Below are 12,785 nucleotides of genomic sequence, written 5' to 3'. Positions count from 1 at the left end.
GGCTAAAGGAGAACATTTAGTGTATCAGGGTATCGACCACCCACAATATCGAACTGTCTACCTTTTTTTAGACAGGCTCTCTCTTGTAGGCTGGACCAGCTGCTGTGACATGCCATGGTGGTTGGTGCTTTAAAATCTAGGTTCTAAAGATCAGACTGAGAGCTATCTCAGTCTCTAAACTTTTCCTTTTTAAAAAGACACCAGTCACAGTGGAGTGTGAGCTGCTTCCGTGGCCCTAGTTTGCTGTGGTCACCTCTGTAAAATCCTTGTCTCTAAAACAAGGGTTACTGGGTGCTACGGAGGGGTGTGGTCAGAGTTCAATATATGAATTTTAGGAGGCAGGATCCAACCTGTCACCAAGCAGATGCAATAACTGGTGTCTTTAAAAGATAATCTTGGAGCCCGCAGACTCCAGCTGTGGTCACATGTGAGGATGTTTCCTAACCAGATGCAGTGAGAAAGCAGGTTCCTCACCAGTACCTGTCCTCACATCCTGGTGCCGGCTCGCTTGTTCTGTTTGTTTGTGTTCAGATCAGAACCAGCTGTGCAGGCATGACCCTGGGGTCCTGTGGCACATGTTTCATGGTCTCAGCTATAAATGCGATGCTGCCAGTGCAGGCTGGAATTTCTGTTTCACAAACCTTAAGCCAAACAGGGCTCGGAAAACACAACCATTCAGATGCCGTCATCACACACATGCCCACAAGAGAACCAAACTCCGAGAGTGTGAAATACCATTATTATTGAATGGCCGACTCTGCCATGAAGTTGTGACTCATGCCGATTAATTCAGTAAACATGTTCTAAGCAGCTCTGCAAACAGGGAGGCTGCTTTCTTGGTTGCTTTGTCCCAGTGCACACACAGACTGGTTGCCCGGCACTGGGTTTGCTTCCTTGTGCACCCCTGGGAACAGCAGATACAGTCGGCCCCAGGAGCCGTTACCTGGGGGAGAGATGGGCACAGTAGATACAATGCTCTGTAGCCCACGGAGTCGCAGCCCAGTAGCTATTCTGTGACCGGTCACGTAGTGGCCAGGACTTCCAAGCAGTCCCTTCTTGTGATCCTTCTAAGGCTCATAGTGGCTGTGTGGCTGTGGTGATGGTTCTATTGGCAAAGCATTTACAGTGCAACTGTGAAGACTGAATTTGAATCCCAACACACGTAAAAGTCAGATCTGTAGGATGCGTGTGTGTCTCCAGTCCTGTTGAAAGTGGGGAGGCGGAGATGGACGAGTCCTCAGGAGCTCACTGGGACCACTTGGCATATACAGCTGTGCACAGCAGCTGCCTCAGGCAAGCTGGACAGCAAGACGGAGACCCAAGGCTACTCTCTCACGCGTGCACGTGCTCCCACACCCAGGACTGCACACAGACGTGAAGGCTTTGCAGGGCTGTGTTTGGAGGTGATGATAACTAGGCTTCAGACAGGCTGGTCTGGCAGCACCGTTCAGGTTAGATTAGAAAGAAGATGCTCCTGGGGTCCCAGGCTCTGGGAATAGGAACACATACTGTGAAATAGCAAGCCAGAAGCTCCCACTCCATGCAGTGCTCACCCCATGGGGCATGTGTATTCCTGTGCTTCCCACCAGGCTTTCTGTGTCCCGGAACATTCTTATTTCCATCCCATAGACGAGGAACCCAAGGTCCTGAGGCATCATGGACCTTTCCCTGGGTCACAGCTGAACAGTCTAGATCCCAAGTGTCTCTGAAGTCTGATTTTATTTTCTTCCCCTGCGCTTTTGGAAGAGAGGTTTGAAGGGGCAGGGGGAGGGTAGCTTTTAAAAAACACGAGCCATGGGCAAGAAAGGAAACATTTTTATTTAGCCGGGCAGCTGTTAAGGTTCCAGGGATGAGCCCGAGGAAGGTAAGGAAGAGGAAAAGGAGGAGAACAAGGAGGAAGTAAAGGAAGAGGATGAGGGGAAGAGGATAAAGCTTAAGAGCAAGAAGAGGAAGAGAAGCCGGCATGGTGGCGCACGCCTTTAATCCCAGTACTCGGGAGGCAGAGGCAGGCGGATCGCTGTGAGTTCGAGGCCAGCCTGGTCTACAAAGTGAGTCCAGGACAGCCAGGGCTGCACAGACAAACCCTGTCTCGAAAAAAACAAAAACAAAGAAACAAAAAAGAAGAAGAGGGGAAGAGAAGGGAGGAAGGCCAGGAGGAGGAGCAGCAGCTGCATTAGGCAAGACCGTGCCAGCCTTTGCACTCACGTCCATGGCGTAAATGAAACTCCATGGTGTCCCTGTTGTCCCCACACAAAGGGACTGCTCAGCTTGCTTAGAGAACTGATCCATAGGGAATCTTTTTCCCCTAATCCAAGCGCCCTCTCTCAGAGCTCCCCTTCTCTTCCTGCGGGCGGTGGCTGGTGATGTTTTCTGTTCACAGAGATGCTATGTCAGAACCAGGAGATGGAAACGTACCCTAGACTCAGGAGCAGCACCCTGAGGCATCATAGGTCAGAACATCACCTAACACATTTATAGGAAATAACAGATGGCTCAGAGGTTAAGGGCACTCATTGCTCTTCCAGAGGTCCTGAGTTCAATTCCCAGCAACCACATGGTGGCTTACAACCATCTATAATGAGATCTGGTGCCCTCTTCTGCCCTGCAGATGGACATGTAGATCACTGTATAAATAATAAACAAATAAATCTAAAAAAAAAAAAAACCAACCAAATCCCTTTATATGTTTACCTTAAATGTGTATGAGCTCAATGCACACTAAAAGGATGCCAACTAATGGAATGACTTAAGAAGTAAGGACCTACTGTGTGCTGACCTCAAGAAACACACTTGTCAGCAAAGACACCTGAGAACGTGATATCAAAGGCTGGAAAACAAACTGCCTGGCACACATAAAACATAAAAAAGTAAGCAGGTGTATCCATCCTTACACTGACAAACCAAGCTTCAAAGTGAAACTAAATAGAGGAGAGTCAAAGGGGCACTACATATTAATAAATTGGGGAACAATTTTGTGCACCAAATATTGGAACCTTTAATTTCATAAAACAAACACTGAAAATCATAAACGACCACATAGGGCCTGACAGGATGACAGTGGGGAACCTCAGTACTCTACTCTCATATTTAGATAGTTCTCCCAAACTAAAACCAAGTAAAGACACTTCAGAATTAAAATGCACTGTGGACTAATTGGACTTAACACACACACACACACACACACACAGAAACACACACACACACACAGACACACACACACACACAGAAAGAGAGAGAGAGAGAGAGAGAGAGAGAGAAGGCCACCCAATAGAAAAAGACGACACCTCCCTCCCTCCATGAACATAACGTAGATCTTTCTTCAAAATCTTTTTGTCCATTTTTAATGGAAGGACTGTGCCATGCAGTGTAAGTGTATGAGCCCTGTGAGTTTATGGGCAACATATTTATGAAGGCACCCTCAAAAGCCAGAAGAGATAAACCTCCTTTACCTGAAGTTTACAGGTGGTTGTGAGCTGTTCCAACACTGTTGAGGGAGGACCAGCCAATCCTTTTGGCTGCTGAGTCATCCCTCAACACCTTGTCATGCATAAGACTGCACAAGATGACGTCAGTGCGTGCACATCCCAACATCTCCATCCCAAATACGCATCTGATGTGTGCTTCGAGCACTCATTCCTCCCGCTGAGAAAGGTGTGTCCTGATACCCTTACCTCATGAGCCCCTTTATATTCCATCAGGACTGTTGAGCGCTGAGCTTTTGTGATAGACTCCAGATTCCTTTCTGTGGGGGAGCTTTCCTTTCCTTGAGCTCTGTCTGGTTGCCAGGCATGTTGTAATGCTGGCTGTGAAGATGCACCCAGCCCCTTGTGAAGGGACAGAGCCGCTCCAGAGACGATTTGCCAGTTGTTAGGGTGTAGAAGCCCATTACATTAAGGCGAGTGCCCAACAGTTTGTAAGCCTGAAAGAGGACAGCCTGAGAAGGACCAGGAGGCCATGGAGACGTGCATTAACACCTGCCCACAGTTCTGCCCTTGTAGGACAAAGAGCATCGATCTCAAGTCTGACCTCTGCTGACCTTGGCCGTAAAGGTCAGTCCACCCACAGGCACTGCTGTTTTCTCAGCTCTCCTGTGGGTTAAACATAATTTTGCAGGGGTTAGACACCACGCTGTCCCATGTGAGCACTTACAGAAGTGCCTAGCCCCCAGTGAGTGTCAGAATGAATGTCCAGCCCTGAGAGAAAGCACAGTCCAAGCTTCTGCCTGGCCAGTGTGGTGGCCCTGGGCGGTCAGCTGTCTTTGGCTGCTTCCTGCCTGTTGGTGGGAGGGACGCTAGGATCACAGACGGGCAACTGTCCCTACCTGGTATCTACATGGTTTCTGGGCATCTGAACTCCAGTCCTCACAGTTGCGTGGAAGGAGCTTAAGGCACTGTGTTGTTTCCCAGCTGCAATCTGCCCTTTCTTGTTGGTTTGGCTGGTGAGGTCACACTTAGACCTTCCTGTACCCTCATTATACCTCTAGGGTCCTGTTCCACAGCGTGCCCCATCAGGCCGTGAGCATCAGCGTTCAGGTGGCAATAGTAATTTAACCAATTGCTTTTGAGTTCGAGGCCAGCCTGGTCTACAAAGCGAGTCCAGCACAGCCAAGGCTACACAAAGAAACCCTGTCTAGAAAAACCAAGAAACAAAACAAAACAAATTGCTTTTGAACTTTTGGCAAGCAGTGGCTCATTTAATCTACTTGGTACCCAATACCCCCATTGTATCCTTGAGAACTCCTGCTCAGTGTGAACATGTGTGGCCTGACAGATTTCGAGAGTGATAGACTGCCGCTGCCTATGGCATTTACCTCAGCGCTTACTGATTTTTTTCAGCTAGTTTCATTTTCAGGTTTGGAGGCTTCTGGAAGCTCTTCCAGGAGGCATGTCCTCAGCCCCAAGCCCTGTGTCTTCCTAGCTAATGAGTCAAGCACAACAGCCTAGGGCGAGGGGCTCATCTGCGCCCCCAGGTCTGAGCTTCCTGCCACGCATGTAAGGCTTGCATGTTGTCTGGCTCTTTAGAGGCCGGGGAGACAGGAGACTGCCCGCCCCCCCCCCCGCGCCTCACTCCTACACATGTTAATAAGGGAAGAGGTTGAGGGACAAGTTCCCAAAGACGATGCCAATGTTTGAACAGACACCGAGTGTTATTTGGCCTGTGTATTTATATGAGCTCTGCAGGGTGGCTCTCTCGCTATGGGAGGAAGTTGACACTAAATATTTATTTTCCAGCAACTGTCCATGTTTGGAGTGAGGCATATGTGAGTTAGACTGTTAAATCCAAAACCCACAGCTTCTCCTATTCCCAGGTCATCTGTGGAATTCTTTTTTTTTTTTTTTCAAGTTTTAATCCTTTGGTTACAATATATATACTAAAACCATATGGTTCTCTTGTTTCATCCTTTATATTTTTCAATGCATATTAATGAGATGTTGGCGGCAACAGCCCTTGGTTGAGAACAGTTTGTATGTGTAACTCTGAAACAGCCCAGGCTTCCATCTCGACAAGCTACAAGCTGTTAATACATTTCAAATGTGTCGCTTGACTGAAAACAACCCTTTCCAGAACACAGTGAAAGCAGGCTGACCTTTCTCACGAAGCTGTTGCCCGGGTGGATCCACGCACGTTCACATCCGTGTAGCCCCCATGGAGACAAGGGTTGGGCAGTGTTCAGAGGTGGGCTATTGGGGAGGGTTCAGAGAAAGCGGGTTTATAATTGACTTTTACGTTCCATCACCTCCCTGAGTGGGTGACAGGTCATTGGTCACATCGATTCACATCACTTATCATGTCGGAAAGGATTGTCTTTCTGGTAACGATCCCAAGGCAGTGCGCTGTCTGGGCTTTGGGAAGAAATATCTGCCTCCCACTCACTTTAAAACTAAAATCTGTGCCACATAATTTTCCCCTGGTTTCTCCTAGTACCCAACATAACTATCACCCAGAAAGTACAGGGCACAGACAGTAGAGGGAACCAGAGTGTCCCTCTGGCCGCCTGGCCTTCAGCATCTTGTCTAGCCAAGGCTTGCTCTCGGGAGAAGTGGGCAGCCATGGGCTAAGCCCAGAGCGAAGGAGCAGAGGACAGGCCTAGTCCACGGCCTGCTTGTTCCCTGTACAAAGCCAAGATCCCTTGGAGCAGGTGTGACGAGGCAGCCAGAACGGCATGCTTAGACTTTTCTCTGATTGAAAAGACTCGAGGGTCAGAGAGACGGCTCAGTCAGTCAAGTGCTTGTGTTATAAACAGGAACTGAGTTTGATCTCCAGAACCCTTGTAAAGGGAAGGAAAACAAACTAACAAACAAATACAAAAGTTTCAGTGTATGCAGGCAGGTGGATCTCCAGGCCTCACTGTCCAGAAAGCCTAAGCTAATAGGTAAACTCCGAGAGAGAGAGAGAGAGAGAGAGAGAGAGAGAGAGAGAGAGGGAGAGAAGGGGTGCGGGGGAGAGAACGCCTGTCTCACATAACAAGGTGGAACAACATCACCAAAGGTCTTTCATGCCTCTACATCCATACACATGAGCATGCATACACATGCACACTCATGCCCATGTCTTATACACACATGCACACACACACACACACACTCATGTACATGTGCTTACACATGTGTACACACTCTCACATGTATGTGCTTACACATATGCAAGTGCATATACTCACGTGCTTGTGCTCACACATGCATGCACACATACTCACGCACATGTGCTTATACACGTGCATGCACACACACACACACACTGAGCTCATTCTGACTGAGCCAGGGTCTCTTTGATTCCCAAGAGTGCTCCCATGGGCTGTCGTCCTTCAGAACCATCATGGCGCAGCAGCATAGTACATGTGGCACGTGGGTTTCTGTCACGGTACATTTGGCCCAGGACTGGAAATGGGTGATCTGGTTTGAACCAGACGTCTCTTTCCGGACTTCGTCATTTGAGGGGTTAATTCTGTGCTAGGAAACGTCCTGGCAGAGCTGCCCTCTGGGTGCCAGCCAGGTGTCACGTTAGAACTGATAGCGTCGGCTTCCACCTTCTGTTTGCTTTCCCATAACTTGTAGATGTTCGTTTCCTAAGTCTGACTTTTGTTATTTCCCCTGACCCAGCCAATATCAGTGGTGCTAAGCCATTGTCGCCACCCACAGAATGGCCTCCCCTATCTCACAAATGGGAAAAAGCAGCTCATTCATCCCCCCACCCCGCCCTGAAAACTGGGTTACCTGGTCGCTCTTTGAAGGACATGCACAGTGGAAGGGACCAACCTGAGCTTTGCCCTACGTGTGGTCTCCACTTTGTGCAGAAAGAACTTGGATCTATGAGGCCAACCTGAGGGTGGGCAGGGACTGCCACACAAGGTTGGGTTTCCTAGAAGTGGAGGCAGAGAGAAGGATGCCCAGGTAACGGCTCCTTCTCAGGAGGAAACAGCACTGGGCAGGAGGAATGCTGAGGAACCTCCCAGCCTTCTGGAAGCTGAGCCATCCATGCCAGCCTGGTTCCTAAGGAACTTTGGGACACAAGTGGTATTCAGAACCCTGTGGTTTCCCTTCATCAGTGCGGCCTGGAATATCCGGGTCTGGACTATCTCCTGTCCAGCCATGGTTTGCTCTCTTGAGCATCCAAGAGACAAAAGTAGCAGCAACCCAGAAGCAGAGATACAGGGTGTGGGGGAAGGGGCGGGAGATACGGGCCTGGGCAGGATACGGGGCTGGTGGGGAAATGGGGGAGACAGGGCTTGGCCTGGCCCTGGAAGTCTGCCACTCATGGGGTGACCCTCCAGGCGCTTGGTTCTCACTGGCTTTGTGTCCCTCCCCATCGTTAGGCAGTGGCCAGATCCAGCTGTGGCAGTTCCTGTTAGAGCTCCTGTCTGACAGCTCAAACTCCAGCTGCATCACCTGGGAAGGCACCAACGGGGAATTCAAGATGACAGACCCTGACGAGGTGGCGCGGCGCTGGGGGGAGCGGAAGAGCAAGCCCAACATGAACTACGACAAGCTCAGCCGCGCCCTCCGCTACTACTATGACAAGAACATCATGACCAAGGTCCACGGCAAGCGCTACGCCTACAAGTTCGACTTCCACGGCATCGCCCAGGCCCTCCAGCCTCACCCCCCCGAGTCGTCTCTGTACAAGTACCCCTCCGACCTCCCGTACATGGGCTCCTACCATGCCCACCCCCAGAAGATGAACTTTGTGGCTCCCCATCCTCCAGCCCTCCCAGTCACATCTTCTAGTTTTTTTGCTGCCCCAAACCCATACTGGAATTCGCCGACTGGGGGCATCTACCCGAACACTAGGCTCCCCGGCAGCCATATGCCCTCTCACCTGGGTACCTACTACTAGAGACCGGACGGAGGCCTTTCCCAACAGTGTACAATCACCAAGCAGCCGCCACAAACTCAGAGAACACACATCCAAAGTGCCTCACGAGGAATAGGAAAAGGCTGAGTGGAGCTGGGGAAGGCAGCCGGGAAAGAAAACCAAAGACTCACGGGGGAGGGTGGGCATCGCCTAAGTATTACTACAGAAATAGAGGGAGCTCAAAATTTAACGTACATGGACGTATAACCTGTGGTCCACCCTTGTCAAAGACATTGTATGTAGAAAGGCGCGACATTATTAGGACAACTGCCAAAGAAAGTGGCCTTAAGTAGTGTACAAACTGTAGAGTGTGGGACCTTGCTTGTGCCAACCAGGATTCAGTGACAGCAATAGAGATGACCCAAAAAAAAAAAAAAAAAAAAAAATCTTGGCCTAACCATGGATAATGCCATTTGAAGGGAAAACTACCTGTGTCTAAAAATAGAAACATACCAAAACCCAATAAGAAGAAAAGAAAGATGGCGGCCCTCTCCGCAGACCATGCTGGTTGTGGATTTTCCTGGCTGGCCTGTGCTATGTTGGCCGAGATCTAATTCGTTCCATTTGATAGAGAGCCACCGGCTCTGTCGAACTGTGAAGATGACCTGGAGTCTCATCTCCTTCTCAGTGTTACAGGAACTGTGAGCCACGAGGTGGACAGGGGATGTGTATGGCGTGTGAGTATTGTGACTATAGGAAGACTGAAGGGGAGGGAGAAGTGGAGGAGGACGGGTGGGAGGAGGGAGAAGTGGAGGAGGACGGGTGGGAGGAGGGAGAAGTGGAGGAGGAGGAAAGTGGTAGAAGGCAGCTGCTTGTGCTATCAAAGCTGAATTTAGGACCAAAGATCTTGAGTTGTCATACTTGATGCTGTCAGTATTGTAAGAGAGGACTCGGTTTTATGGAGGAACGGGAGGAGTAATATTCCGAACCAGAAAATATATCTCTCTGTGAAAGGAAAATCATAAGTGGAATTGTCTGATATTTAAAAAATGTTGAGGACCTCAGCATTCGGTGGAGGCGTTGTCCTTCACAGGGGTAGTGGAGAGGTGACCTCTGTGGCCGCCATGGCCAGAAACCACACGGCCATTGCGAGCAGGTGGGCTCCAGTTTCCCTTAATGAGTCGCGAACGCTGTGCGTTCGTCAGAACGAAGCCTACAAGTCAGTGAGTTCTTTTTTTCTTTTTATATAATAATTATATAACTTATGCATTTATACACTACGAGTTGACCTCGGCCAGCCAAAGACACACCACACACACACACACACACACACACACACACACACACACACACACACACATGAAGAGACAATCAGTGATATGATGTGGCCTTGACTTTAAACTCTGTAATGCTTAATGTTTACAATATGAAGTTACTAGTTCTTAGAATGCAGAATGTATGTAATAAAATGAGCTTGGCCTCTCATGGCGGACCAGAGCGCAGTGGACTCAGTTTGACTTCTTTGCTGATGAACCGTTGCCTGTTGGAACCTTGAGCTGAGCCTTAAGGGTTTGTGTTACAGTCTTACGTTTTCCCAGGTTGACAGGTGCGAGTCACACAGGTGGGCATTGCAGGCCCAAGCAGCATGGCCTCCTGACTCTTCTAACCCTTCCAGCACAAAAGTTTCTCCCTGGCAGACTCCATGGTTGTTCCTAGCAGGTAAAGTGGCAGAGGCTGCCACTGAGGATCCCAGCTATGCACCCGGGCTGTGGTCATGACCATGACGTCTGTGTTGAGTGAGGAGCAAGCCATTATGTGTTAAGCCACGCCTTGTCATCATTATTGGGAAATCAGCCGTGGGCAGCTGTAGTTTCTTGTGACGTATCAAGGGAGGGGCCCAGGAGGTGGGTTGGTCTCTGAAGCGCCTACCTTGCAGGCCTGGGATCCTGAGCCTGATTGCCAGAAGCTGTGTAAAACTCAGGTGTGGCGGCCCCCCCTTGTAACCCCATCTGTGGTGAGACAGCAGACACGTGGATCCCGGGAACTCGCTGGCCAGCTCGTGCAGCCTGCTCTGTGAGGTCCCAGGCCAGTGAGAGACCCTGTCTCCAAAAGGCTGTGGAAGGGACTCGAAGACTGATGCCCAAGGCTATCTATACTCCAACATCTTTGTGCATATATACTTGTGTAACACACACACACACACACACACACACACACACACACACACACACACACGCAGTAAAGCCCTGAGGCACAGCTTCTAAGCTTGCCACTTGGCTCCTCTGAGGACTCCCCAGCTAGACTGACGCTCTAACTTGTGAAATCCTCTGAAAACCTCAATTCGGGAACCCTCAGTCTTGGGGGTGACCTTCCCAACTCCCCTTCACACACACACTGTTTTCTATGACCTCACATCAGTTTCCCTGGCCATCTCCCGTCCCCTTCATGGCACAAATGTCACCCACCTGGGCCAAAGTGAAGTGGCATGGGATGTGGGCTCAAACCACCTGCTACGAGCAGCAGGCCCAGGCCCCTTCGAAGCCGGAGCCAAATTTTAAATTGGCTGTGTCCCTATACGCTGTTTCATGTCATAGCAGCTTCGGGACTCAGGGTTTGCACTTCATAATCTCTTCGCCATGAGTCCGTGAACTTGCCAACCCCCTGCACCGTGCGCCCTGGCAACGGTTTGTGAACCCAGCGGGATTTGATTACCAATGCTTCAGGCGGCCCCATTACCGGGATTGCGAGGAGTCCAGATGTCAGTCATCCTGCGGCAGCTCAGGAAAGGCCCACAGATGGCCTGCATTCTCCTTAGGAAAACAGACAGCAAACATGGGTGTTGGCTGCTGATGTGGTGGGGTGGGGGGGGCGCGTGGATCTGGGGAGGAGACGAGTGATTTGGTTTTGCAATGCAAAGCCGGGGCACACCTATGTTCTTCGTACGATGTACAAATTTATTTGAATAATCACTCCATTCCCCCCCTTTCAAGACTGCATTGTGAGTGAAAGAATAGAAACAAGCCTTTAGATTCAGTCCTAACAGATGTTTTCCCTTCGGTCCCTCACAGACTGCACACTTGGGTTATTAGCAAGCCCAGGGACTAGCCTGACCAACGCTGTAATTTTGAGGTAACATGGTAATGCTGTTTTTCTCGTATGAGTAAAGTTTTCAATCATCCTGAACTAATGGTAAAAGTTAAGGTCTCGGTCTGTGCTAATGAAATTCCAAGGCCTTCTACAGAGTGTTGGCAGGCCCCGCCTCCCATGAGTGCCCTGGTGTGCTCCCCATGTGAACCCTCCTGATGGCAAGATGTGTGTCAACCACAATCTTTAGGACTTTTTTACTGGACTCGGTCCCCACTCTCAGTCAAGACCTGAGCCTCAACCCATCCCCTCCTACCCCTCCCCACTCCATCATCTCTAGTCAGATACCCTGTTGCATATCGGAAGGTTCCAGATGGCATGCTTTGTCCTCTTGTTGAAGGGCTCTGTTTCCCTCTGAGTACCTCCCACCTCTGAAAGGTTGGTGTTGACTCACCGTGAGAGCCAGATCTCCAAACAGCTGCCTTTAGAGGGCTGGTGCTGTATCCATGGGAGAGGCAACTGAAGCCAGGCGAGCACAGGTGAGTGTAGGTCAAGCTAACCCTGTGGCTGTGCAGAGAACAAGGCAAGTTTCATGAATACCAGGTGAGGCAGAGAGACTAGGCTGTGAAGCATGACTGGCGGGCAGAGGCTGGTCATTGGTCAAGGCTTACAGTCCCATTGTTCTACTTCCTCTGGCTGCCTTGTCACCGTAGCAGACAGAGCCATTTCCTGGCAATTCCTCCCCCATAATGGACTGAAGGCCTAAGACCCAGTCCATCTTCCCCTCAAGCTGACTCTGTCAAGTGTAGATGTAGCTCGGTGGTGAACACTGGGCTAGTGTGCACAGGCTCTAGTTTCCAGACCACAGTCACAGGTAGATTAGAAATGTGCTGGATGCCACCCGTGTGACAAACACCTCAACTGCGCCTGAAGAGCAGCTTGTGGGGAGGATATGAGGGTCAGGGGGTGATGGCGGTGATGGGGGCAAGAACTAGAGCCAGCACGGAGGGATCCACCCATGGACCAGCCACAACCTGTGGGTCCTCGGTAGGTTTTTAGGCATTTGTTTTATGTTTATGGGTGTTTGTCTGAATATGTGTGTGTGTGTGCATCACATGTGTGCAGTGCCCGTGGAGTCTAGAAAAGGGTTTTCAATCCCCTGGAACTAGAGACCACTGTTAGAGACCATGTGGGTGCTAGGAGTTGAACCCCAGCCCTCTGCCAGAGCAGTGAGGCCTCTTAGCCCCTAAGCCGTCTCTCCAGTTCCTCTCCTAGTTTTAACTGTCGACTTAACACAGGCCAGAGTTGCTTGAGTTAATTAGCGGGCACACCGGTGGGAGGTCATCTTGATTGTTAATTGATATAGGCAGGCTCAGACCGCCCCTGGTCAGGTAGTCCTGGCCTGTGTG

At 50.1% G+C, this 12,785-nt stretch overlaps 1 protein-coding gene across 1 annotated transcript in view; it reads left to right on the top strand.

Annotated features, from left to right (window-relative positions):
• The window catches only part of Erg (ETS transcription factor ERG), a 99,814-nt gene extending 91,082 nt beyond the window's left edge, over positions 1-8,732 (top strand). Inside the window, exon 10 of the mRNA XM_051150298.1 lies at positions 7,814-8,732. Within this exon, the coding sequence (XP_051006255.1) occupies positions 7,814-8,334 (521 nt within the window). The 3' untranslated portion in view covers positions 8,335-8,732. The remainder of the gene's footprint in view (positions 1-7,813) is intronic.
• Positions 8,733-12,785: the final 4,053 nt, after the last annotated feature.

This window comes from Acomys russatus, chromosome 8 (genome assembly GCF_903995435.1).
Source record: "Acomys russatus chromosome 8, mAcoRus1.1, whole genome shotgun sequence".
Taxonomy (NCBI): Eukaryota; Metazoa; Chordata; class Mammalia; order Rodentia; family Muridae; genus Acomys; species Acomys russatus.
Note: the sequence above shows the minus strand (reverse complement) of the source record. Positions and strands in the feature narration are given on the sequence as shown.